Source organism: Pygocentrus nattereri, chromosome 16, assembly GCF_015220715.1.
Source record: "Pygocentrus nattereri isolate fPygNat1 chromosome 16, fPygNat1.pri, whole genome shotgun sequence".
Classification (NCBI taxonomy): Eukaryota; Metazoa; Chordata; class Actinopteri; order Characiformes; family Serrasalmidae; genus Pygocentrus; species Pygocentrus nattereri.
Window position 1 is genome coordinate 7,762,028 of NC_051226.1, and position 26,541 is coordinate 7,788,568.

General features: G+C 43.0%; 1 protein-coding gene across 3 annotated transcripts in view; it reads right to left on the reverse strand.

The window, feature by feature from the left end:
- The window catches only part of tnksa (tankyrase, TRF1-interacting ankyrin-related ADP-ribose polymerase a), a 94,315-nt gene that overhangs the window by 38,234 nt on the left and 29,540 nt on the right, over positions 1-26,541 (reverse strand). For 2 of the 3 annotated variants that reach the window (XM_037545956.1, XM_037545957.1), the window contains exons 4-5: positions 12,154-12,190; positions 9,965-10,040 (exon numbers count right to left, since the gene is read on the reverse strand). In XM_037545956.1, coding sequence (XP_037401853.1) covers positions 9,965-10,040; positions 12,154-12,190 — 113 coding nt within the window. Of the gene's footprint in view, positions 1-9,964; positions 10,041-12,153; positions 12,191-12,422; positions 12,640-26,541 lie in introns of those variants that run through there. The other variant, XM_037545958.1, reaches the window with a different exon arrangement.

Sequence of the window (26,541 nt, forward strand, 5' to 3'; positions counted from 1 at the left end):
TACATCAGCGTAGTTGTTTGTTGTTGGAGCTTCAAACAAATCAGGTGGCCTACATTAACCACTTCCAACCATCAAGTGTAAGCGGAGGGAAAAAGTGAACGGAAGGAAAAAGAAAAAAATTGACTGTTCTTCATGAAACAACCGTGACATGATTGATGGGATTTGCAGCAGCAGGCTTAGGGCAAGTGATTAGTTAAGGCCTTGCACAAGGTATCGTGATACCACGCTCCACTGTGCTGTGTTAATGACATGCACTTCAGAAAACTTCATTATCTTCAAGTTAGAGTTGACCCGAATCATCTACACTCGGGTGGACTTTCACGTTCACCCTCCTCTGTACTCGGGAAGAACAGAGCTTGCTTTTAATCTACGTTTTGAGAGTCAGAATAAGAAAAAAAGGATGTCAAACGAACTGGTACTTTGGTGCAAAAAAGATGACAATATTTAAAAAACATTCTACATTACTGTAGGACTAAGTCACATCTGCTTCTAAATTTCCATTTGACATACAGAAGGAAACTAAGGACTGCCCACCGAGTGAGAGAAAAACTGACTTCTCAACATGCTGCAGTAAGAGCACCACAAAAAATCTAGAATAAATAAAAAATGTAAAATAAATAAATAAATAAAACTACTCTGCTTTCGAGATGCATAAAAGAATCATCGTCAGTGCGCCGAAAACGTCGACAGCCAAAGTGAAAGACAACGGGGCGGCTCATCAACTTCAGCAATTGAGAACGCTCAAACTGGTCATCCTCAACTAATTCTGGTGATTAATCAACAACTTGCCGTCTTTCCCACATAGGTAATACTTAGACAGTGGTCCCAGGTGTATAGATGCCCACCCAAATATATTTCAACCAATTTGAAATATATTCAACATTCAACCAAATGCAGCTTGGGTCAGGTGAAAGCAAGGGGCCTGAAGAGACAGGAGAGTAGAAAAGATAAACAAGAGTGTAGAAAGAACCCGAACAGACATTATTCCTTCTTCCCTGCTAACTGACGGACTTCATGTACTCTATTAGCATGGCTGTAATGAGTATCCTATAAAGATGCATTAACAGACAGCTCACAAGGTACTCCAAGTGGGTCAATACAGTAATTAATTTGCAAAGTTGCCCCAACTAGAATTAGCTTCACTTCTCTTAATTCAGTCCTCATTTGCTACGCAATTCAAAGCCACTGGGCTAAGTTAAAGGGGAAATTCATCGAGTTTGTAGCTGTATCTGTAGCTTGCACTGCTTTTGTCAAACAAAATTTCTCAGATGTCTTTATGTGGTGGTGATAGGAACCAGGTGGTTTGATGTCAGCCAGGCAAACACAGCCTTTTTATTTAACATGACCAATGTTGATGACGGTAAAATAGTGGCAATGTTGGGGGGACTGCATTTTGTACCACCACTTTGCATGAGTGTGTGAGAGAGAGCGGGAGAGAGAGAGAGAGAGAGAGAGAGCAAGAGAGAGCAAGAGAGCACGAGAGAGAGAGAGCGCGAGAGAGAGTCAGAGAGACAGCGAGAGCGCGCGAGAGAGCGCGAGCGAGAGAGTGCAAGAGAGAGAGGAACTCACAGAGCGAGAGAGAGAGTGAGAGAGAGAGAGAGAGAGAGAGAGAGAGAGAGAGAGAGAGAGAGAGAGAGAGTCAGAGAGAGCGAGAGTGTCAGAGAGAGAGAGAGAGAGAGAGAGAGAGAGAGCGCGCGAGAGAGAGCGAGAGCGCGCGAGAGAGAGCGAGAGAGCGAGGGGTGGAGTTGTGGAGTGAGCAACAGTGTCAGTTTGATGCGTCTTCCTATTTGCACCACGACAGAGTGGAAAAGCAAAGAGGTGGTCACAAATTGTGGCGTCTTCTCTTTTTATTTTTAGCTGTTTTTTCAGAACAAACCATTGCATGCACTCGCACAGCTGTGGCCAATGGCCTCTTCTGCATCTACTCCACTGTTATACAGTTTCTCTTCTTGTGAATTTCCACAAGAAGCCCGGCGGCGAGTAATCTCAAAAGGAATATGGTTGCAGTCTTGCACACAGTGACCCTGCAAGATTCCTAGCCATTGCACAGTCTGTGGCTAAAATCTCTGTGACAAATAATACACTGCGTTCAGATGTGAGAGGCTGTCAGACTTTAGTCTTTTAAGTCTTTTCAGAGTCTTTTGTGTACAGTTAGTGCAAGAAACATACCGGATTCTTCCTTCTTTACGTTACAAGACGACATAAAAACAAATAAAAATATACCAAACGGCGATGTGCTCAGAGATTTCTGCTTGTTTTAATCATATTTTAGTAAAGCTAGAGGGCAAAAAAGCTGAAACATGTTGAAAAGAGAATTATTTAGCAGATTGTCTGCATATTTCCCTTACTGGTCCAGCATTGACAAACAGGTGCAGAATTCTTTAGGAAACCCATGAAAATCTAATATGCAGATAAATGGCGTCACATCTGTGAATTAAAGTCTTAATGTTTGTATCTGACATTAATAACTTTGATCTGACAAGAGACATCTGAATAACTCATTTTACTTTCGCGGTATCTACCACTACTGTTAGCCATGAATCTTTTACAGTACCTTAGTGAAGCACAATTAATGTAATTAATACATATTAATATAAACCTAATAATAACAATGTGAATGATGAAGGCCGCTGGCTGCTGTTCATTAATATTTTTTGAGTTTGAAGCCTACATTCTGTTCCAGTGCTTGCTTGGTTTACTAATGCCCAGTATTTAAGATAAAGAGCATATGTTTAATGGAATTTCTGAATTTCTTGTTAATTTAATCAAAATTTCTAGGACTGTGAGAGGGCAGAAATGATCTCAGCACTCATCTGAGCAACATTCCACTCACAAGTCGGTAGTCAAATCCTACTGCATGCAGATGTGGTGAATGAAATTGGCCGTTTCCTTTAATTCATGGCCTTTACACCATTACGACTTTGAGGAACTCCTTTTCCTGCAAGAGAAAAGTCCATAAATCTGTAGCATGGATCATTAACACTCCTCTGAAGAAACACCTTTTCTTCACCATTCCATCTCGACAAAAAAAAACTATGACAAATAAAGGCACAACGCCACTTCCACTGCGCCAGAAGAACATCCTAAGAGGGTTTGATGTATGGCCTCTCTTTATACTGATAGGTGTGCATATGGTCTAGTCATACTTTGATTAAAACTGTCTATTTTAACTTATAAAATGGCGTCAACTCTTTATGGCCATCTTAGCATATCCATACATCAGTTTTTAATGTGCATTTAAACGTGTCAATATAAGAAATGTCTTTTGTCCTAGACTCGAAATTTATTCTTCCATGTAATGACTCCAGTATTCCATCTGCAGCTGAAAACACAAATATCTCTCCCGCTCTCTCCCGCTCTCTCCCGCTCTCTCCCTCGCTCTCCCTCGCTCTCCCTCGCTCTCCCTCGCTCTCCCTCGCTCTCCCTCGCTCTCTCCCGCTCTCTCCCGCTCTCTCCCGCTCTCTCCCGCTCTCTCCCTCGCTCTCCCTCGCTCTCCCTCGCTCTCCCTCGCTCTCCCTCGCTCTCTGAAGCCCACCAGTGAGCTTCAGCACCTTAAAGCCCTCACAGCCCTGCAAATGAGCCCTGTGAGTGATCCGCAAAGGGAAAGGCAGCTCTGTTCTGTCAGCCAGGCGGAATAGGAGAATGGGTCACACAGCTTTAGAGAGATGATGAGGAGATTATACATGGTCCAGTGGGACAGAGTTCTGCTCCTTTCTCTGACCGTTCCATCTTATCCTGGGGTACACTTTCGGGGCACACTGCCCCGGCCTAGCTCATCATGAATGTAAACAGACTGCTTCGGTCATGGGCAGCAGTCGCTCGGTTCATCAGCACTTCTGGTCAAGACGAAGCGCATTCTAATAATGGGCTATGCTGTGATAGCCTCCCCTTTCACTGATGAGAAGAGTGGTGCTAATGAGGAGAAGCCAGGAGCATACAGGGCAAATCAGCAAGCCTCACTGTTGCCCCGGTTCAATAGGCCTGTGTTTGATCACACATCTCATTAGCCACATCACACCTATACCACAAGGCAAGCAGCAGAAAGAAGTCTGAAAACTGCCCAAGCTGGGTAACCTGTTGGTCTCTAGCCTTGTGTTTCATTGGATAAGAATCAACATAAGCTCAGCACAATATTGACAACCTACGATGCAAAAAGAAGCGGAAATTTCTGTTATCAGGCTCTAGGTGTTTACACGGAGATTCCGGTCTTTACCAAGACATGGCTGTGATCTGAAGGACATCCGCTATTCATTCTTCACAACATGGCAGCTCCACAGGGCACTAGGTCCTCGCAGGTTGGGCTAAACTGTGGTACAAGCACACAAACCACGTGCCAACTCCTCACATGCCTAGTGGAGGAGGGAGCTGGAAGCCCAAGCTGAATGCAGAACAGTTCGAGAGGTACATTTAGCATGCAAACGCTTCAGTGAGCAGGAGCTCCTCCAGGGTCACTACTGTTACAAAGTGCTGAAATGACAAGGCTACCCAGAAAATATGGGCGTCTTACGGTAAAAGCAAAGAATATGTCTGAGAGGGAGAAACACTGCAGTAATTGCAGAGGATATTCACAACACGAGTTAAAAGAAGTAAATCAAGAGAATAACTGAACCCGTTAGTGAGGAAAACACTAGTGAAATACACCATCAAAATAAGCTAGTTGTAGAGTTGAAGTAAATCAAAGACGACAATATCCATTCCTGTAGAGCATCAACCAGAAAGCCTTGAAATTACACTGTTCATAGAGGGAGAGGTTCTGCCTGGAGAAAGCAAGCTTCAATTTTTTGTGCAGAAAATAACTGTCAAGACCTTTGCCTTCAATGCACTGTGGAACAAAAAAAAGATGAATGAAACTCAGCAAAAAACCTGGTGGAAATTAGTGGAAGATAAGTCCTGCTTAGCTCAGGACCGGAGTACAGCCACAGTACAGCACATGCACACAATCACGCACACACTCCAAAGATAACCGTTTTCATCCATTACCTCCGTTTTCATCATAGCTTAATTTCTCAACTACCATCACCCCAGTGTGTGGCCTAAACTGGATACTAAATGTGTATTCAGATGCTCATTTGTAGTGAGATAAAAACCTCATAACCGCAGAACATAAAGGCATAGCACTGCATTACTGGAGTAGTAATAAGAATTCATTTGCATCAGTCTGTTGTAGCTGAGATGAGCTGCTTGCCAGGGGAGCAGCATGCTCTTCCCTCATCACCTCTCATTAGGGGAACGACTGAAAGCAGTACCAGTCTGTAGGTACATGGTGTGAGAGTTAATGTGCACGCTGAACAGCAGCCAAGCACAGTATTAGCTTATGAGAATAGAGAGCATCATTTAAAAAAAAAAAAAATAATAATAATAATAATAATAGGACTGTATCCTAACTAGCCTTTATTGATTGGTGGGCCAGGCCATCGCATAAGACACCGATTTCATATGAATTCTAATAAAAGTTACAGTATGTAACAGCAATCTCCAATAGAAAAAAAAAATAAATAAAGAAGGAATAATTATACTAATAATATTTGAATCAATATCATTTTCTAAGCTCTGCGCCTCACGCAATCACAAATCCATAGAAAGGTGAAGTGGCCAGTAAATAGCAGGCAATAAACTGTGGCCCCACTGCCATCTGTTCCAGCACACAGAAGCACGGAAAACGATGGCCACGGAGGCAACCATATAATTACCAAATAAAAGCGTTTCATTTGTAATAGCGAGCTGGAGTAAAGCATATCACAGCGATGTGCTCAGCGCCGAGGACGCTCCTCCTCCGCGACGGAGCAGAGCGAGAGAGAGAGATCGAGCAAATGGTGTGCAAAGATGGCTTTTTGGATAATTAACGAACAGCGGGAGAGGAAGCCCACAGCTTGCTCTTGGTCCAGCCAGGATATCAAAGCACAGTGGAGGACAAAGGCAGCCCTAGCAGAGTGCTGGGTACAGGGCCTGAACACAATGGCAAGCAGCACACCTGCTGGGTCTATACTGCTGGCATATGCTGTACTGGCTCTCAATAAAGGCAGTGGCAACATTTCCATACTCAGTTTAGGAGAAGCCTGACAATGTCGCTTGATCGCCTGTTTATGAGTGCAGCAACAAGAGTTTCTTTTTCCTAGAAAAAAAAAAAAAGCCACAGATGGGAGCCCTGCCAAGCACAGTCATCCATAGCCATAAGGATAGAGTGGAGAGTAGAATGCAAGATGCATTTCCCCCAACACCTACCAAAATGCAGAAAGTACAGATACACTGCAGCATTGAAAACAAGGAGGCATTCTGTATATCGCTGATATAGATATCGCTGCTTTTTCTAACTCTACACAACCGCACATCACCTACACCTCAGTCCTAGCCCACCCAGGTTTCAAATAACTAGTGCTGCAATTTTAATTATACATTATAGGGTCAAAAGTAAGTGGACATCTATACACTTTTGCGGCGTTAACAACCTCCACTCTTCTAGGAAGGCTTTCCACAACATTTTGGAGTATGTCTGTGGGAATCTGAGCCAATTTTGTCACAAGAGCATTTGCGAGGGCACTGATGTTTGAATGAGAAGGCTCACAATCAATATTCCAATTCATCAGAAAGGTGTTTAGTGAGGTTGCGGTCAGAGCTCTATGCAGGCCACTGGAGTTTCTCCACACCAAACTCATCAATCCAAGTCTTTATGAAGTTCACCTTGTGCAGAGAGGCACAGTCATCCTGGAACAGGAAAGGGCCTTCCCCAAACTGCTGGCACAAAGTTAATAGCATATAATGGTCTAATCTTTGTATGCTGTGACGTTCCTCTCACTGGAACCAAGGCGATGAGCCCAAACCCTGAAAAACAGACCATTATCCTTCCTCACACCAAACTTTACTGCTGCCATTATGCAATCTGACAGGTGCCGGTTCCCCTATCATCTACCAAACCAAAAACATTTCCACTGCTGCGTCCAGTGATGGGATGCTTCATGTTACTCCACTCTGACACTTTGTGCATTTTCATCTCAGACTTGTGTGCAGCTGCTCGGCCATTCAAAACCTATTTCATGACGCTCCCAATGTGCAGTTCTTTTGGTGATGTTGCTTCCAGAGGCAGTTTGGAACTCTGTAGTGAGTGATTCAATGAAGGATAAGCACTATACGCTTCATTTCTCGGCAGCCCAGCTATGAGAGTTTCTGTTATCTACTGCTTCATTGCTGAGCTGTTGTTGCTCCCAGGTGCTTCCACTTCACAGTAATAGAACTTACAGTTGACTGGGGCAAATTTAGCAGGACAGAAATGTCACAAACTGACTTGCAGCAAGCGTGGCAGCACACGACTGCAAGGTTATGTGCATACTTTTATCCACTTGTTAGCAATGGATGTGGCTTTAATATATATTTAACATGTACTGTATATTTCAACAATGTCATCTTAACTTTTAAGCAGGTAAGTGTAACCTAATTACACAGAGTTAAAATCAGGGGCAACCAAACACCATGATAGCACAACCACAACTGACAGTCTGGCAAATTATAATTAGTGCTCAAGTCTCAAGCCAAAAAAATGGGATATTCTGGTCTTCTAGGCCAAAACAACAACTCTGGATTTTAGTTTATAGAAAACAACCCCAATTTAAAAATCATAGTCATGGTACAAGTTAGAAACAACAGCAAATCTGTCTCCAAATCGGTCAGCACTACGACTGCTTCAGGGAAAAATTACACACATAAATGTAATAGTACAGAAAACAGAAAGTATCTTGCTGAAAACAGCATAAAACATTTATCAGCATTTCTCACTACAGACTAACCATCACACCTGTCAGTTCCCTGTGCTCAGGGTCAAAACGCAGTAAGAGTATCAGGTAAATGAAATTGGCAGGCAACCTAAGAGGGGTAAATGATGGATAATGCACTCCTGCATCTTCCCTCCCAGACAACCTCAAGGTCCTCCACCTCGATAACACTAATCTACAGGAACACAGGACTGGAAGGCAGCAGATAAAGTTCAGTCATAAAGCCTGATGATAAAATGATGGATACAAGCATGACCCAAAGAAGTAGCCTATATATTCGAGAGCAGCCTTGTGTAATGTAAGAGAAAGGCAGCTGATCCACCTCCTGGCTGCTGAAAATGATGCTCTTTCCTCTGCGCACAGCCTCTCTGTAGTTAATCTAGTGTTGCGTATGGCTTTTCATAGCCTTCAATGGTTTACTGAAAGACAGAAAGAGCAACAAAAACACAGGGAGACTGCAATACTGTCCTAGTCTAGGCAGAGGCGGACTAAAGCCACTACCGACATCAATATACACGTCCATAAAGCTCGTGTGAACAAGCACAACACCGAATAAAGCAGATGGGCCAGACACAACAGATCTTTATTAAAAAACATCATCTCAAAGTAAAAAAGACTGCTGATTATCTAGACATAATGCTCAGAACAGCCTTTATGTTTGAATAAGCATCGCTGTGCTGGCTGTAATCATCACAGTAGTCATCCTTACACAAAAATCAATTCGTTTCAAAATGCTACAGTGCTAATTCTCAGTAGATTGAATTATCTGCAAAAATATTATGCAAGATTGAAACGGAACTGCATCACAACTTACATCAAAAACGATGACTCCAGCCCTGGAAAGGCCTCATACTATTTAAATCAATAACTGCCAACACTCCAAACTTAGAGAGTCTGGTGATAAAGGGCCTAAACAAAGAGCAGGAGAACACTCCAAACGCCTAAAGCCCAATTGAGGGTGATGTGTCGAGCAGCTATGTGTAGCAGTTAGTTAAAGCAGTGGAAGGGGATATAGGCCATAAAGGCCTGGATCAATAAAACACACTCTCCGAAGGCCCATCACCTACGTCCATCCTGTCAAACCCGTTCACAGACTCCAATCTAGCTTTGCCAAGTTGTCTTAATAAATTAATATTCTCAATAAGAAAAAGGTGGTAAAAGTGTTAAGAATTCTAGAGCCGTGAAAAACATTACAGCCAATGAGACTTAAATGTGCAAAAGAGCCACATGGACATTTTCATGAGCTCTACTGCAGTGCATCGACAGTGTGGGAACATACTTGTGATGATTCTCTCATTTTCATATGACATTTGAGAGAAGACTTGGGAAATAGTCAGTACTCAATAAATATGCATGAGGCAGACTCTCTGCTACGGCCACATGTACTCGTGTCTCTAAATCAAACTCCAGATCTCACTAACAGATTGACTGCAGCAGCCGTTTTCCTAACTCAAGCGAAGCTTATCTCGCCATGAGGGACGAGACACTTGCAAATATTCATTAATATTCAGACCATCATTCTTAAATCTAGCACATCCTGACTCAAACTCAAAAGTTTTCACCGCATATTGAAAGAACTTTTCACAGAACAAATATGTTGCAGGATAGCGAATGATCAAAAGTTTCACGTAACCTCAAGTCAGAATAAACAAAGTAAAATGTGATGAGTAATTGCATGTGGAAGGTGTCGCTATCATATCCTTTGATGCTGTAATTACCCTGCAACTTGCTACTATGTGAGGAGAGGAGGATTTAAGTTGGCTCCCGAATCAGGGCATATTTGAATAACGAAGAGAAGAAATTCATGCTTTGTCTAAAGCTCTACATAGCGATATTTTGAAGTCTGAATATTGCACGGTGCATTAGTTAAAAGGTAGCGCCGAACAAGATTTGTCCAAATCTTGTCCAAATCTTGTGAGTTAAGACTGCAGATGGTTGATAGACAGTGTTTGCTTTGACATTACCTTCTCTTTTTTATTTTTATCTTCAGTCCATTAAAAAACAAGTTTATTTGCCCCAATTAAATCCTATCAAGAGACCCTGATGTAGGGGAACGTCGTGTAGAATTTTAAACTAAACAAGAAAAAAAAAAAATGGCCTGATTCAAGAGACATATAGGGCTAATATAAGAGCACAGAGATTAAAGCAGAAACAGTAGAAGCTTCTTACTTTAGTGGTGCGCACACCACAGGTGGTCTTACCTTGCGGCCATCACTGGCATGGCAGTTGACGTTCAATGGGGTGAGTAAGGCCATGAGCTTCTCTTCATTTCCGCTCCTGAAGCAAAGCAGCAGTTTACAAAGAACATAGGAAAATGGCAAAAAACACACTGTATTTGAGGCAGAGGGTGTGAAGCGAGTAGACAAAGGGGGCAAATTAAAGACTTGGTGAAAGCAGAGGGAGCGAGGGAGATGGAAAGCTTCTGCCAGACCTGCCTTGGGAAATAGGGTTGGGGTAGGGGGGGGTTGAGTGTTGAAGAAGCAGTGGGCAATAATAAAGGAGCGTGTGTTTACAGCTCAGTGGGGCCTATCTAACACTACCCTGGGCTTCTCCCTAGACCTCGGAGATGGTCAACAAGAAAGTCATTTATGTGAGCTGTGCCACAAATGAGAAGCAAACCTCCAGTCCCAGAGTGGCTCTTTGCTAGCGCTGCTTGTGGCCTGCAGCACTTTTGACTCATCTGCACCTTCCCATGTTTCCCTACTGGCCAGCCCTGCCAAGCCAAATCCAGCAGCAGAGTTTCTGGGCCAAAATGCCATCTCACACTGATGGAGGTCAGAGACGGGGCAAAGAATGCTCCAAACTAATCACAAGTTGGTTAGAGCCACACAGACAGGTGGGGAACAGAAAACAATTGTTTTAGAATGGCCCTCTGTTCTTTTCCAAGCTGCTTTCAGAGATTTCTTGAGGCCTGGCTTTGTATTTTGGCAACCATAATATATTAATTTACCGCTCCAGCACTATTCTCTCCCTTGTGGAAAAACCCACTGTTTTGTACCCTATGTAAGGTGTCACGGCCTTGAATGCACTAAAAGCACAACAACAACCACAGCAGCCTTGAATTACTTTATTCCCAAGCCAACTGTGCAGAAAGGCAGGTCGTTTTTACCTACCAAGTTTGCCAAAACATGACAAAAACACCAAATTTATTCCTCCCAAGCTGCTCTCTGTCGGTAACTACAGATAACCGGCTCTAGTGAAAATGGCAGATTCTTCATTGAGATGCACGCTCCATCGCAGCAACTGGAAAGCAGGACAGGCCGACGGATTAGAAGCTGGGAGAGGGGATGAGAGACAAGAGGGTTTCATCAGTCTTCCTGATACACTTTCAGACGCATCCCAATCTTCAGGAGATTACCAGAAAGCATAGTGCCGGCCATAAGTCAAACTGTCTCTCTCACAGCAACACTCGATGGCTGTCCGTCTGGCTGAAGTCTGTCTGTTTAATTTGGTTCCTGAGACCGAACCAAGGCGCAGGTCTAATGAATTAAGCATAAAAGAAAGGCAGCTTAATTTCACTGTTATGGGGAAAAAGGGGACCAAGACTGACTTAAATCCTCTCCCTGCACTGAAGCCCCTGTGATCATGCCTCTGCCTAATGATCTTCTTGGCGAGAATTTACAAGGTCTTTGTAGTTTCTCCTGGCTGCTCTTACTTGATCGCTATTAAACAACAAGAATCCTGATTTGCACCCATGCTGGAGGCTGTGCCGGAGGCAGGGCTATAAAAAGAGGGTGGAACGCAGTGGAGATGAAGAGCTGAGCGTGAAAAACACATCTGACTCGGCATGACATGGTGCAGAGCTTAAGGCAAAAGAGCCACTGCTGGGGCCGCTACGGTCACTCGCTTCTTGAAGCAGGCTCCTTTCATGCTCATCAGAATACAAGTCTGGCCCTCCCATGATCAAATGACCTACTGGATTAGGTGCATTTGGAAGGCGGTGGTCAAGAAGACAACAGGTAGCAGGGTAATTCAATCTGCGATAATAAAATGGAAGCATACCAGCTGTATGTGCTTTCTCCATCAGTGCTAAGACAATAATTTAAAAACATCTACTGTGAGCCCACTGTGAGAACAGCACTGTGCCTTTAGCACGCTGCTAAACACAAACAGCACTGTTCTGTGTTTTCTTTTCCTAAAGCCGGCTTTTAAACTCTCTGGGCCGTTGGAGGCAAACAAGCAAGTACAGCCACCATTCAGTGACACCCCCCCCCCATCTCTGAGATATGTAATAATACAGTAACACCTGAGAGAGGTATACAGACAGAGCACAAGAGAGCGAGAGAGGGAGCGAGAGCAAGACAGAAGGGGATGGAGGGAGGGGGGAAAAAAAAAAAAAAGAGGCAGACATACAGGGACAGAGAGGAGGGGTGAAGGTGCATGTACTCACCTCGCTGCTTCCAGGAGTTCGTCCTTCTTGTACTCGCCTAAGTGATTGCAAAAAATCATGGTGTCAGAAGTGGGAAGAATGAAGGATGCACAGCAGCAGCAGGAAGCCAGAGTAACAGAGCAGCGCTGGACTAGCAGCAGTCCAACATCCAGTGTAAAAATCCACACCGACACACACTCTCACACACATCAGTAGCAGCAGCGCAAGCACACGCACTCACACACACACACACATACACACACATACACACACACACACAAGGAGCCTGCCTGCCTGGCTGCTTTCTCTCTCTCTCTGTCGGTGGTGTAGCTCAGTGCCCACCCCTCTCGCCTGATGAAGCTGTGACGTTGGACTGTGTGTGGTGGTCACAGCATCACCGGCGTCTTGGATACGGCCAGCAAATTGACGCATATCCTCGTTTGCTGCTCAAATTAAATGGCTCGTCGTCTCTGGCAGACATTCGACACACATTTCCCCCACCCTCCTCCCGCTTCCATAGCGAGGCAGCCTCCCGATAGCTTGTCTATTTTAATGTGTGCATGGGAGGAGCTGTTGCCTTGATAACACAAGAGGCCAAGAGGGGTGGGAGGGGGGGGTGGGGGTGCGGGGGAGGGAGGGGGGGTGCATTATAAACAGAGGCGGGTCAGCCCTACTCCCCTCCCCCCTCTTACAAAGCACTACCTCTTGGCCAATTGGAGCAGCTCGACTAAATCAGCGCAGTTTCACCCCACCCCCACATGTGCTCGCTCTGCCAGGGCTGGAGAACACAGAGAAGATTGGAGGAGAAGAGAGAGAGGCATTAAAGAGGGGTGGGCGAAAGAAACAGATATGGAGAGAGGGGGAGCGAGAGCGAGAGAGAGAGGGGGAGACAAAGACAGAATAAGAGAGAAAGACAGAGCAAGAGCAAGAGAGTGAAGGGGAGGAAAGGGGGGCACATCAAAAGATGTGATGAAGAGGTAGACTTGACAACATGGCTGCAGGGGGCTGAGGACTACAGAGAGAAAGACTACAGGGAAGGGGAGGTGCTTGTGGAAAAAGAAAAAAAACAAAACAGTCAAAATGCAAATAAATGTAGGCTGGGCTTGTGACAAATTTGAAACAAAGACTCCGGAAGTGCAGTGTTGAGCAACTAGTACTAAAGCAAAGCGCTGCACGTGAGAAAGCTTTGATATGTCTTTGTGTCAGCAATGTCAACAGCTCTGATGACTCCCAGCACAAAGCGGCTTCCAGCAGCGCAATCCCTGTAACTAGTGCTGGGCACCACTGATCAAATTCTACACCACAGTTTTCCAAAAAAAAAAAAAAAAAGAGTGGCATACTATCAGATATTATTCAAGTTTGCACTAATTAAGATAATGAACACATTCTTCCCGAGTACTGTATGCTATGCCAATAAAATGGAACACACATCACCCATAATGCTTGTTATCTATTTATCAATAGGCAGTTGTGGGCTGGAGGTTGGGGAACTGGCCCTGTGACCGGAAGGTTGCCGGTTCAATCCCCAGGGCCGACAGCACATGATTGAGGTGTCCTTGAGCAAGACACCTAACCCCCAATTGTGTGCTCACTGCCCCCTAGTGTGTGTGTCTATTCACTGTTTCACTTCACGGATGGGTTAAATGCGGAGGTGGAATTTCCCCGTTTGTGGGATTAATAAAGTATCACTATACTTAATACCAATAACCCTAAAAACCAATGCTGTTGTGTCACATGAATACCAAAATAATAGTATAGAGTAGGGCTGCAACGAATGTTTGGTAAACCATGACAGATTTGACTAATCAAAACTGTAAAGCCATTTAAACAACAACACTTCAAAGAACAAATACACTTCCAGTTTAATCACTGACTCGGTCCACACTGGCTGTACTAGACGTGTGTCTTGTGTTTGTCAAAAAAGTGAACCTGTGTTTATCACTCGCATGTGGCCGAAGCATAACCTCAACATCGTATAGGTGTCCTAAACTACAATATTGTATAATGTACTAAAATATGATCGTGTGGTACTTGCAGGACAGCTCCTGTGCTGTACTAACTATGTGTGGAGGAGACTTTCTCTGATGCAATGGTGTATATCTAATAAATAAACCTGCTGTAAAAGTGTGCAATTACAAAGGGGAGGCAGAAAAAGCCAACATCCATGCCTAAAACGGTTACTACTGATGTAAATCTGATACAGCATGGACTGGGCCCATGGTAGTACTCGGACAAGGACCATCATACTTTCATATTTAAGACGATTCACCAAATGTATCGCGCCCCTGTGGTACGCCAAGCTCTTTTTCCATATATTAACAATCACCGTTTTATCTAAAGGCCTTTTCCTGATCAAATTTATTTTGTAATTTCTGTGGCTCAAAAGAGACAAAGCTTCTGAAACTGAACAAAAAAAATGAATAACAATGCAAATTAAGTCAAATTATTTATCCAAAAAACTAAAACAATAACTAAAGAAAACTGTGTTCAGATCACTAAATTCCAACATCTCAAAGAATAATATTTCAGACAATATTCCACAGAACATCAGAAGAATACCACCTGTAGCCCACAGATACACAGATATACCCCAAAGAGGGGACAGCACAGCCCCTGCAGGGACAACAACTCATCACATTCCCACACACTGACAACCTCAGCGGCTTTGACGGGCTTTACCATCTCCAAATCCTACAGCAGACCCCTAAACCACGGGGTGAGGGCATGGAAAGGATACCAGCTCAAACAGCCAATCCCGCCTTTATCTTATGTTTTTGACTGAGAGGGAAGGACGTTACTGCTTACTAGGATTACTTGGTTGCTGAGAAGATCACAGCTTGTCTTTAGGATATATAGCTTTTACAATGCTAAATCATATTATTGACAGGGAGGGGAGTAAAATAAATAATAATAAAAAAAAAAAAACAACAACAGATGGTGAGCCAGAAAACATGAAGGCTTTGGAGACTGTTAATGAGCAGCCTGCCAAGTTTAGCAATCTCTTTATAATGGAAGCAGAGCAGCTATTAGCCACACCGCTGCAGCCACAAGTCAAAAACATTCTCTTTGCATTCAGACAAACATGTTTGTTCTGGTGACATAAACCACACGACTCTCACTAACAAATGAAAACTGCATATTTAAAAAGAAAAAAACAGCAGCTGTAGAAGCAGTGTGACTGCTGAAGGGTGCTTTATTCTGATATTTTGATGGAACACAGCACTGCATATTTATTAAAACTAGATCCAAAAGCCACAAAAGACCTGCTGGAAACTACAGAAGGCCACAAAAGACCTGCTGGAAACTTCAGAGCAGAACTGCAACATTTGGCCTTTTTAACAGACCACTTTATTTCTTAATGCTAGATGTACATAAAGTGTTAGAGGGGCAACAGTGAAATCACTATGCGTATTTGTACAGGTGGGCTGTATTCATTAGACCAGTGTCTGACAGGCTCACCAATAAAATGGTAGTAAATCATAACTAAATAAATGAGCCTGAAATTAGCATAACCACCACAGCAGCCCTGCTAATGATGCTGCTGTAAATGTGTTTGCTGCCATGCTGAAAACAGTTTAAAAGGGCTGGGATTAGCGGTTTCTGCTGTAGATGTTTTGTTACTTGGTGCACTGACCAAAACGATTCTCGTCCAAGGAGACTATTTGTAGACTATTACTGCAGCAACTCTGCTCTCGCTTTTACTTCATATCTCCAAAATTATAGCTTTACAGAAGGAAAAAAGTGTGTGTGTTATATATTATAATATATATATATATATACACACACACACACACACACACATTTTATTTATATTATATATGTGATCTACCTGTGTATTTACCAAATAAATAAATAAATAAATAATTAATCCCAATGACAAATGACATGAGATAAATAATAAAGTAAAGCAATAAAAAGAATTCTTGACAGGTTTCACACCAGGTCTTCAAAATGTAGTAATGATTTAAAATGTTTATAAGATTTTTGCTCTTTGAGTTTTATTAATGACAATGGAGAACTGCTAATCACAACTACTACAATCACTAAATTATTTGGTATAAAATTTAAACCTAGAATATAAATATATAAACAGTTAATTGCAATTTTAGCTTCTTATAGATTGGTATCAGTCAGGCCCTAATTTAATGTAGTTACACCTGTTTCACTGACAAATGGTTCCTTGACAGAAATGGCAATTAGTACAAATGTGCAGCTACGATGAATACGGCAGTAAAAGCCTACATGAAAGGGTGCCATGAGGTTGGAAAAAAAGTGTCTATTCAGATTCTACTTTTTTTAAACCTATGAATAATAACAGCTTTTGTGCAATTGGTAAAATACAAAGACAACAAATCAAGACTTCTTTCTATTATATCAGAATCATAAGCGGAATCCTTTATTGATCCCAGAGAGGAATTGCAGTTGTTACGGTAGCAACCACTTATGTAAAAGAACACTTTAATAATTTAAAACAAAGATAAATTTGCAATATGTACACAAGATTTAACTTCTTATGAATACAGTAAAGTGGCGGTGACTGTTATAAATATTAAACATCTAGTATAAGGCAGTTCAAATTATTGTACCTCTGAGTTACTGCACACTTTTTTATTATTATTATTACACATATAGCATAATACAAGTACAGCTGTAGATAAAAAGGAGTATTCATTGGAGTGTGCCTAAAGGAGCATCATTGGAGTGTGCCTAAAGGAGCATCATTGGAGTGTGCCTAAAGGAGCATCACTGGAGTGTGCCTAAAGGAGCATCACTGGAGTGTGCCTAAAGGAGTATCACTGGAGTGTGCCTAAAGGAGCATCACTGGAGTGTGCCTAAAGGAGCATCATTGGAGTGTGCCTAAAGGAGCATCATTGGAGTGTGCCTAAAGGAGTATCATTGGAGTGTGCCTAAAGGAGCATCACTAGAGTGTGCCTAAAGGAGTATCATTGAGTGTGCCTAAAGGAGCATCATTGAGTGTGCCTAAAGGAGCATCATTGAGTGTGCCTAAAGGAGCATCATTGAGTGTGCCTAAAGGAGCATCATTGGAGTGTGCCTAAAGGAGCATCATTGAGTGTGCCTAAAGGAGCATCATTGGAGTGTGCCTAAAGGAGTATCATTGAGTGTGCCTAAAGGAGTATCGTTGGAGTGTGCCTAAAGGAGCATCGTTGGAGTGTGCCTAAAGGAGCATCGTTGGAGTGTGCCTAAAGGAGCATCATTGAGTGTGCCTAAAGGAGCATCATTGGGGTGTGCCTAAAGGAGCATCATTGGAGTGTGCCTAAAGGAGCATCATTGAGTGTGCCTAAAGGAGCATCATTGAGTGTGCCTAAAGGAGCATCATTGGAGTGTGCCTAAAGGAGCATCATTGAGTGTGCCTAAAGGAGTATCATTGAGTGTGCCTAAAGGAGTATCATTGAGTGTGCCTAAAGGAGTATCATTGAGTGTGCCTAAAGGAGTATCATTGAGTGTGCCTAAAGGAGCATCATTGGAGTGTGCCTAAAGGAGCATCATTGGAGTGTGCCTAAAGGAGCATCATTGAGTGTGCCTAAAGGAGTATCATTGGAGTGTGCCTAAAGGAGTATCATTGAGTGTGCCTAAAGGAGCATCATTGAGTGTGCCTAAAGGAGCATCATTGGAGTGTGCCTAAAGGAGCATCATTGGAGTGTGCCTAAAGGAGCATCATTGAGTGTGCCTAAAGGAGCATCATTGAGTGTGCCTAAAGGAGTATCATTGGAGTGTGCCTAAAGGAGTATCATTGAGTGTGCCTAAAGGAGCATCATTGAGTGTGCCTAAAGGAGCATCATTGAGTGTGCCTAAAGGAGCATCATTGAGTGTGCCTAAAGGAGCATCATTGGAGTGTGCCTAAAGGAGCATCATTGAGTGTGCCTAAAGGAGCATCATTGGAGTGTGCCTAAAGGAGTATCATTGAGTGTGCCTAAAGGAGTATCGTTGGAGTGTGCCTAAAGGAGCATCGTTGGAGTGTGCCTAAAGGAGCATCGTTGGAGTGTGCCTAAAGGAGCATCATTGAGTGTGCCTAAAGGAGCATCATTGGGGTGTGCCTAAAGGAGCATCATTGGAGTGTGCCTAAAGGAGCATCATTGAGTGTGCCTAAAGGAGCATCATTGAGTGTGCCTAAAGGAGCATCATTGGAGTGTGCCTAAAGGAGCATCATTGAGTGTGCCTAAAGGAGCATCATTGGAGTGTGCCTAAAGGAGTATCATTGAGTGTGCCTAAAGGAGTATCATTGAGTGTGCCTAAAGGAGTATCATTGAGTGTGCCTAAAGGAGCATCATTGGAGTGTGCCTAAAGGAGCATCATTGGAGTGTGCCTAAAGGAGCATCATTGAGTGTGCCTAAAGGAGTATCATTGGAGTGTGCCTAAAGGAGTATCATTGAGTGTGCCTAAAGGAGTATCATTGAGTGTGCCTAAAGGAGCATCATTGAGTGTGCCTAAAGGAGCATCATTGGAGTGTGCCTAAAGGAGCATCATTGGAGTGTGCCTAAAGGAGCATCATTGAGTGTGCCTAAAGGAGCATCATTGAGTGTGCCTAAAGGAGTATCATTGGAGTGTGCCTAAAGGAGCATCATTGAGTGTGCCTAAAGGAGCATCATTGGGGTGTGCCTAAAGGAGCATCATTGGAGTGTGCCTAAAGGAGTATCATTGAGTGTGCCTAAAGGAGCATCATTGGAGTGTGCCTAAAGGAGTATCATTGGGGTGTGCCTAAAGGAGCATCATTGGAGTGTGCCTAAAGGAGCATCATTGGGGTGTGCCTAAAGGAGCATCATTGGGGTGTGCCTAAAGGAGCATCATTGGAGTGTGCCTAAAGGAGTATCATTGAGTGTGCCTAAAGGAGCATCATTGGGGTGTGCCTAAAGGAGCATCATTGGAGTGTGCCTAAAGGAGTATCATTGAGTGTGCCTAAAGGAGCATCATTGAGTGTGCCTAAAGGAGCATCATTGAGTGTGCCTAAAGGAGCATCATTGGGGTGTGCCTAAAGGAGCATCATTGGAGTGTGCCTAAAGGAGTATCATTGGAGTGTGCCTAAAGGAGCATCATTGGAGTGTGCCTAAAGGAGTATCATTGAGTGTGCCTAAAGGAGCATCATTGGAGTGTGCCTAAAGGAGTATCATTGGGGTGTGCCTAAAGGAGCATCATTGGAGTGTGCCTAAAGGAGTATCATTGGAGTGTGCCTAAAGGAGTATCATTGGAGTGTGCCTAAAGGAGTATCATTGAGTGTGCCTAAAGGAGCATCATTGAGTGTGCCTAAAGGAGCATCATTGGAGTGTGCCTAAAGGAGCATCATTGGAGTGTGCCTAAAGGAGCATCACTGGAGTGTGCCTAAAGGAGTATCATTGGAGTGTGCCTAAAGGAGCATCACTGGAGTGTGCCTAAAGGAGTATCATTGAGTGTGCCTAAAGGAGCATCATTGGAGTGTGCCTAAAGGAGCATCATTGGAGTGTGCCTAAAGGAGCATCATTGGAGTGTGCCTAAAGGAGTATCATTGAGTGTGCCTAAAGGAGCATCATTGGAGTGTGCCTAAAGGAGTATCACTGGAGTGTGCCTAAAGGAGCATCATTGAGTGTGCCTAAAGGAGTATCATTGGAGTGTGCCTAAAGGAGCATCATTGAAGTGTGCCTAAAGGAGTATCACTGGAGTGTGCCTAAAGGAGCATCATTGAAGTGTGCCTAAAGGAGTATCACTGGAGTGTGCCTAAAGGAGCATCATTGGAGTGTGCCTAAAGGAGTATCATTGAGTGTGCCTAAAGGAGCATCATTGGAGTGTGCCTAAAGGAGCATCATTGAGTGTGCCTAAAGGAGTATCATTGAGTGTGCCTAAAGGAGCATCATTGGAGTGTGCCTAAAGGAGTATCATTGGGGTGTGCCTAAAGGAGCATCATTGAAGTGTGCCTAAAGGAGCATCATTGGAGTGTGCCTAAAGGAGCATCATTGAGTGTGCGTAAAGGAGTATCATTGGGGTGTGCCTAAAGGAGCATCATTGGAGTGTGCCTAAAGGAGCATCATTGAAGTGTGCCTAAAGGAGCATCATTGGAGTGTGCCTAAAGGAGTATCACTGGAGTGTGCCTAAAGGAGTATCACTGGAGTGTGCCTTAAGCTTTGCACACAATTTCATCCATGCAATACAAAACACCATTCCGAAAGACAAAATAATAAAGCTTCATACACAAACAATTATTATCATCTAATATTATAATATAAGATGAAGTCCCAGTCAGAGGCTCAAAAGCCAAAATGGTTTGCTAGTTTTTGCTCTTGGGTTAATAAATCCTGTTTCCAATCACCACTCTACTGGTGATTTACAATGCAACTGTCAATCTGCTCATGTTTATTGCACCGCCAATGATGCTCCTTTTTTTCCTACATCTGTACTTGTATTATGCTTTACTGCACATTTAATCAAGACTAAACAATTAAGTACTGTGTATAGAAGATTTTCCATCTTCCAACACAATGACATTGTGCTAGGATTTGCCCTTCATGACTGACTACACTGTGAGTGAGGCAGAGAGCGTGTGCACTCTAGAGTATTTGTGTGGGTTGGCGAGAGACCAACATCTCAAAGTAAACACGCAGGGCCTGAGGAGAAATGACCTGCCTTTGATTCCGAAGCTCCTCTCTAAAGTGCACTGCAGTCTCTGGCTGGGAGGGCATGTTCCGAAGAGGAAGTGGATTTCTAAACTCAGCTGACTGGATGAAGAGGTGGGCTAAAAGCAAACTGCATGCACGGTCAGGACTCTCTGACCCTGCCAAGTAGATTCAGATGGTATGATGTGAGGAGGGAGAAACAGAAAATACTGTATGATCTACTGGACTATCCAATTGCTCATATCTGCTAAGGATCTGAACATCATGGATATGTAACCTTTCCGACTGAAACAGGCTACGAATAGCTCCTTTTTGCACAACTTTTGAGTGAAGAGCACCAGCAAAGACCGGTGATTTCAGAGTTCTGAGTGCAAATCCACAGGGAATCTTTTCAAAAAGCCTGCAGCAATCAAAATGTGAGAGGTAATTACCAAATTAGTGACAAAGACATTTGTAGAAAATCCTCATTTCCCCAAATGAATGAAGTTTCTTTTTACTTACAAAAATGTGTGGCATCAGATTCTGTAACTAACGTAGCCACACAGTTACGCTTGGCGATTATTCTGCTATTTTCTGTAGTGTGCAGTCACTCCTGACAGCTGAAGGCTCTGTTCCCAGGATCTCTCTCACCCAGGTGAACTCCACTCTGCAGGGTGCTCAGAGAAAGCCTGATCATATTTATACCAAAAAAGGTAGCCTAAAGCTGCTGCTGTTCTACTGTGGGAACATGTTGCACTGTGCGTTATAATACAGTCCCCATGTTTGTCAGTTCCTTTCTCCAGCCAGCTTTAGTAAGGAACATTCAGACTGTTCAGCTGTAACAAGACTCTATTTCAGTGATACTTAAGAGAGATATCCCTATCGGTTCTGGAGTAGCAACAATTTAAGTCTAGCCAGTGATGAAAACCATGACCTGCAATGCAGCAAGTAAAGATAGCAGCTAAATCTTGGCAGCTGGTATAAACGCTTTCAGCCACTCTTTTCATTTCCCAGCAAATCATCGGCTTATTGCCTTAGAAGTTCCTGACAAAGGAGGCCAGACTGAGCAAAGCAGCCGTGGTCTTTGCAGTTAAACTTACCTTATGACCAGGAGCATGAGAGTTTTTATTATTACACTGAGGTCCAACAACACAGCCAAAGGAGAAGATGGATGAGACCTCTGAGAAGACCCGAAACTCGAATGAAAGCTTTGTGGGCTGCAACTTAAACAAACGAACAATGTAGTTCTTCAGGTCATGATGACTCTAAATGAAAAGACCAGAGTCCAGAGACACAGTCACAGCCAAGTGATTGAATGGGGGATCCCTTCTGCCAAGCTCAGAGCTGGGAATTGGGGGTTCAGCCACTGAGAACCATCCACCTGAGCCCTCTTTTCTCTCTGCTTCCTCTGGAGACTTCAGCTGTCAGTTAAATTATAAAAAGTGAAAACATGCCTTCAGAAAGATCTATTTCACCACCGCTTCAGGGGATGTATTTTACACCATTTAAATGTACTGAATTATTTAATTCAACCATATTGAAGTGGATAAAAAAAATCTGACCCCAGTCCTTGAGATGATGAGTAAAGAAACTGGAGATCACAATGATGTGAAACCAGGTAACAGTATCAGGCCAATATCTGCAAAAAATGTTAGATTGGATAACAAGGGGGGGGGATGAATCTGATCCAATCTTGCAACAAATGAAACTTATGAAAAAACATTTATGAAAAATGAAAAAAAATAACACACATACACTGTGTGGTCAGGTTAGCTGTGTATTTCTTCCTGTGGGGTTGTGAGCATGAGCCTCCTCATCTTAAGTGAAGAGCTTCAATTAAAAATAGCTTATTATAAAGAAACTAATAATAATAATAAACATACTGGCCTCAACCAATTGCCCATTTTTCAAAATCTGTGAAAAAGAAAGTAATTATCATGCAGAGATGTTCACAAGTCACGTAATGCAAGTCGGAATCAAGCCTCAAGTCTCGAATCTCTGGAGTACCACAAGTAAAGTCTCAAGCACTTGGCGGAGAATTTTAGTTTAGTCTTGATATCAGTGGCTAGAATTGCACTGTAAAATAGTTAACTGTTACAAAAAACTGTCAGAGTCAACTCGGCTTCAAATAACAGGCCTTTCGTTATGGAAAAAGGCCGGCATGAAGGGCAGAACTGAAGTAAATGCAGTAAATGTGATGTTTACAGGAAAGGCAAACCTGCTTGAAATGGCTGGCTAGTCTGTAGTTTATAAAGCTAATAAACTAGCTAGCGAGTGCAACCCAACTGAAGTGCCTTTTACTTTTAAACACCACAGTTACTGTGTGAAGGACAGAGCATTTTTCTGTAATTTAAGGCCATTTCGAATGTCATACCGCATGACCATAGCAAAACTAACAGGAATGGTTGGACACTGGACTTATTCGTTTGCCGACTCTGTGGCCAGTTTTGTTCATGTTTTTCCTCGAGCTGAAATTTCACAAATCTTTCATTTGAGTCAGACTTTGAATCGCTAACTTGAGTCCCCATTATAGGGATCATTCCATTTCTAAACGCAACTAGATATCTCTTACAAAACAAAAATACTAGAAGGCCATCTAAAACCTGTATATTATGTTCAGTGTTTTGTCTGATTCTCTGTGCTGTGATTCCCATTTTTGTAAAGCTGCTTTGTGACAACATCAGTTGTAAAAAGCGCTATATAAATAAATTTGATTTGATTTGATTTGATTAATTCACAATAAAAGTGAGTAAAAAAACTACAAAGACAGAACAGACGCAAAAGGTAAAAACACCTGTTTTTTTAATAATGTAGTCAACGACGCCTGAGGTTCTTCAGCTCCGGCTCAGAAACTGACCAGGAAGAGAGCAGAGCAGAGCTAATCAGATAAATAAGAAAGTGCATGAGTTCAGATAATGTCAATCAGGGTGTACAGTACACCCCACTCAATCCTGCCTCCAGACTGTAGACCCTGATAACTGTGCTCATTATTTCTGCCTCGTCCATACTTCTGCCGACCAGCCAGTCCGAGCAGCCGCTCAGTCAAGTGTAAAACTAAGCAATTACAGCTGGGTGATAACAGCCTCCGAGGGCAACCGATAGCATGGAAAGATTAATCACTTTCCATCAAGGTGCTGAAAAACATCAACAAGGGCAATTGTCAGTGTGACTGTACATGACGGCATTATGGGATTTTTCTTTTTTTAGGTATGCTTACGAAACCAAAAAATGCTGTGGGCTGGCTCTGTTGTTTCAGGCAAATGGCATTAAGATGGTTACCGCCATCCCCAATAGATAATGTTACAGCACGCGGAAGGGAAAAAGGAAATGGGCCAGTGACAGCCTACCATGCGAGACGCAATCTGCATGTTCTCATGGCAACACTGAGCAAGACGAATGAGCATTTGTTTGGGGGCGGGGGGGTTTCAGGGCTGGGAGCATTCATCAGGGAGCTGATCGAAAGGCAGTAGCACCAGTAATCAATGAGCCGTCAGGGATGAGGAGCAAACAGCCACTCCGTGATAGAGCAGTGGGCCCGTGACTGACAGCTTATACACCGAAAGGGACCTGATCCAAACAGCCTCATAAATACAGACTAAATGCTAAAGAAAAAAAATAAACATTGTAATTTCAGATTAGCATAAAATACCCTTCACAGTTGAATGTAATTATTATTATTATTATTATTATTATTAAAATGCATTTTGGCAACATCTGACATTTTTCAACTTCCGCATGTCACTTCATATTTCCAGTTTCTGTTTAATCCTTCAGCCCCCCCCGGAGCCCCCCGCCCTGCCAACCCCCGGTTAATGGCAGGATGGTAGACACAGAGCTAGGTTAAACCTACTTCTGGTCTATAACAATCTCACAGCAGGCACACAAAAAGGATTTTGTTCCTGCTCTAATAAGGTTTATCCTCCTCGTAAGAGAAGACTTAGTGGATTATGACGACCCATTAAATAAAACCTGAGGTATCAGAAGGTGCAGAAAAAAATAGGTCAAAAAACCACAAATTCACATTTTTCCTAAACTTGTCTCCATTCTCTTTCTCTCCACTGTTCACTCTTCATTAATTTCTCAGGATAAATGTCGACCAAAAACCCTGTGACCATTTCTAAAAGATACTGAGCAGAAACCTTCAGCTGTTCACTGCCAGTTCCATTCAGATTTCTCCTACTTCCCAAGTTCCTCTTTTTACAGGTCCGCCTTTTTCCCTTCAAACTGGTTTTAACTTGTTTACAACGGATGGCTCTTGTGGGTCTGTGTGAGTGAACACAGTGTAAGCATCCTGAGCCAGCAGCACAGAGGGCCCATTTAAAAAGTGCTGGCTTTGAGAAAGCTCTTAGCGTAAGCCGGGGGATGTGCCTCAGAGCCGGGCCACTCGCTAATCTGCTCACTTTCTCTGCAGGGCCAGGCCAGAGCCCTGCACCACCTGTCCGGATACAGGCAGCTTTCCCAGGCCGCCCCAGACGTGTCCCGCACCCTCAAATTCAGTCGATGCGCCCCACAGCCACTGTACGTTGGAGCCTCCAGCTCAGAAGGCACCAGACAGACTGAAGAAGCACCTCCCTTTGGGATCTAATCATAATATCAATATGAACATGGAGGTTGCACTTGTTCAAGAGAAACCATTTGCATGCAGGGATGCAGAAACCTCATTAACAGCTCTGGAAAGGAAGAACAGTGGCTATTTATGACGCAGGCTTTGCAAACAAATGAACCAACCTGGACATCTGTGTCCCAACTGTCGTAATATCATAATTCTAAAATCATCCTTTATTCCTTCATTTGATGTTCTGCTTAAAAAATAAAATAAACAGCACCGCTTTGAAAGAATAATGAACTGCCACAGACCCATGTGCCCAGAGCCTGGCTCAGAGGAACAGCAGGACGCAGTCTGTTTGATAAAAGCAATCTGCTTTGTCAGAGTGATTTTGTCCAAAGCCCAAAGTGAGCCACTCCCACAGGGGGGCACTGTGAGTCTGAGGCGTGCTCACTGTCTCACACAGACAACAAGCGGACGCCTTTCTGATTTCTTCAGTAAAAACAGCAAGCCGCATGATTCCAGCTCCCTGTGCAATTAGCCTGTGTGCCACTGGAAATTACTCCTGATGGGAGAAAACAGACTTCTAAGCCAAAGCAAAGCCTTTGGTGCATGGTAGCTCTCCTTAGGTGAGATAAATCACTGAGAGAAACCTCACTGAGCAAAGGCAAATGGGCCGGGCTCAGCACACAGCAACATGAAAAACCATAAGCTTTTTATGTCACCTGCATGTCTGAATTCATTACTGGCCACAGGTATTCTGCACACCAAACCAAAAATGGCCCAAGAACATGGCGTGTGAAAAATTTAGTAATTTGCTTTTTAGGGCCATAAGGCAAACCAGTGGTGGACAGTAACTGAGTACATGTAATTAGTTACTGTACTTGGGTAGTTTTTTTGTGTATCTGTACTTTACTTAAGTATTTACATTTTGGACGACTTTTTACTTTCACTCCACTACACTTCAAAGTCACATATCTCACTTTTTTTGAGAAATCTGTCGTTCCTTTTGGTTTCTATGTGTATAAAAACGTAACATGTCAAAATAAAAGAAGTGCAAAGCCAGAGCACCAATGATGGAACTAACCTAACCTGTAAAAAGACTACAATATAGAAATATGTCCACATATGCAGTCGTGACTGGCTTGTTTCTTTTTTTCTGAATTCATACAAACATGATTTCATTTTATAGTAAATTAGTTTGGGTTAGTTTATGTTTATGAACCGAGGCCTACAGATCAACACAGTAAAGAAAAACTTATTTGTGATCCTAAATTTAAAACA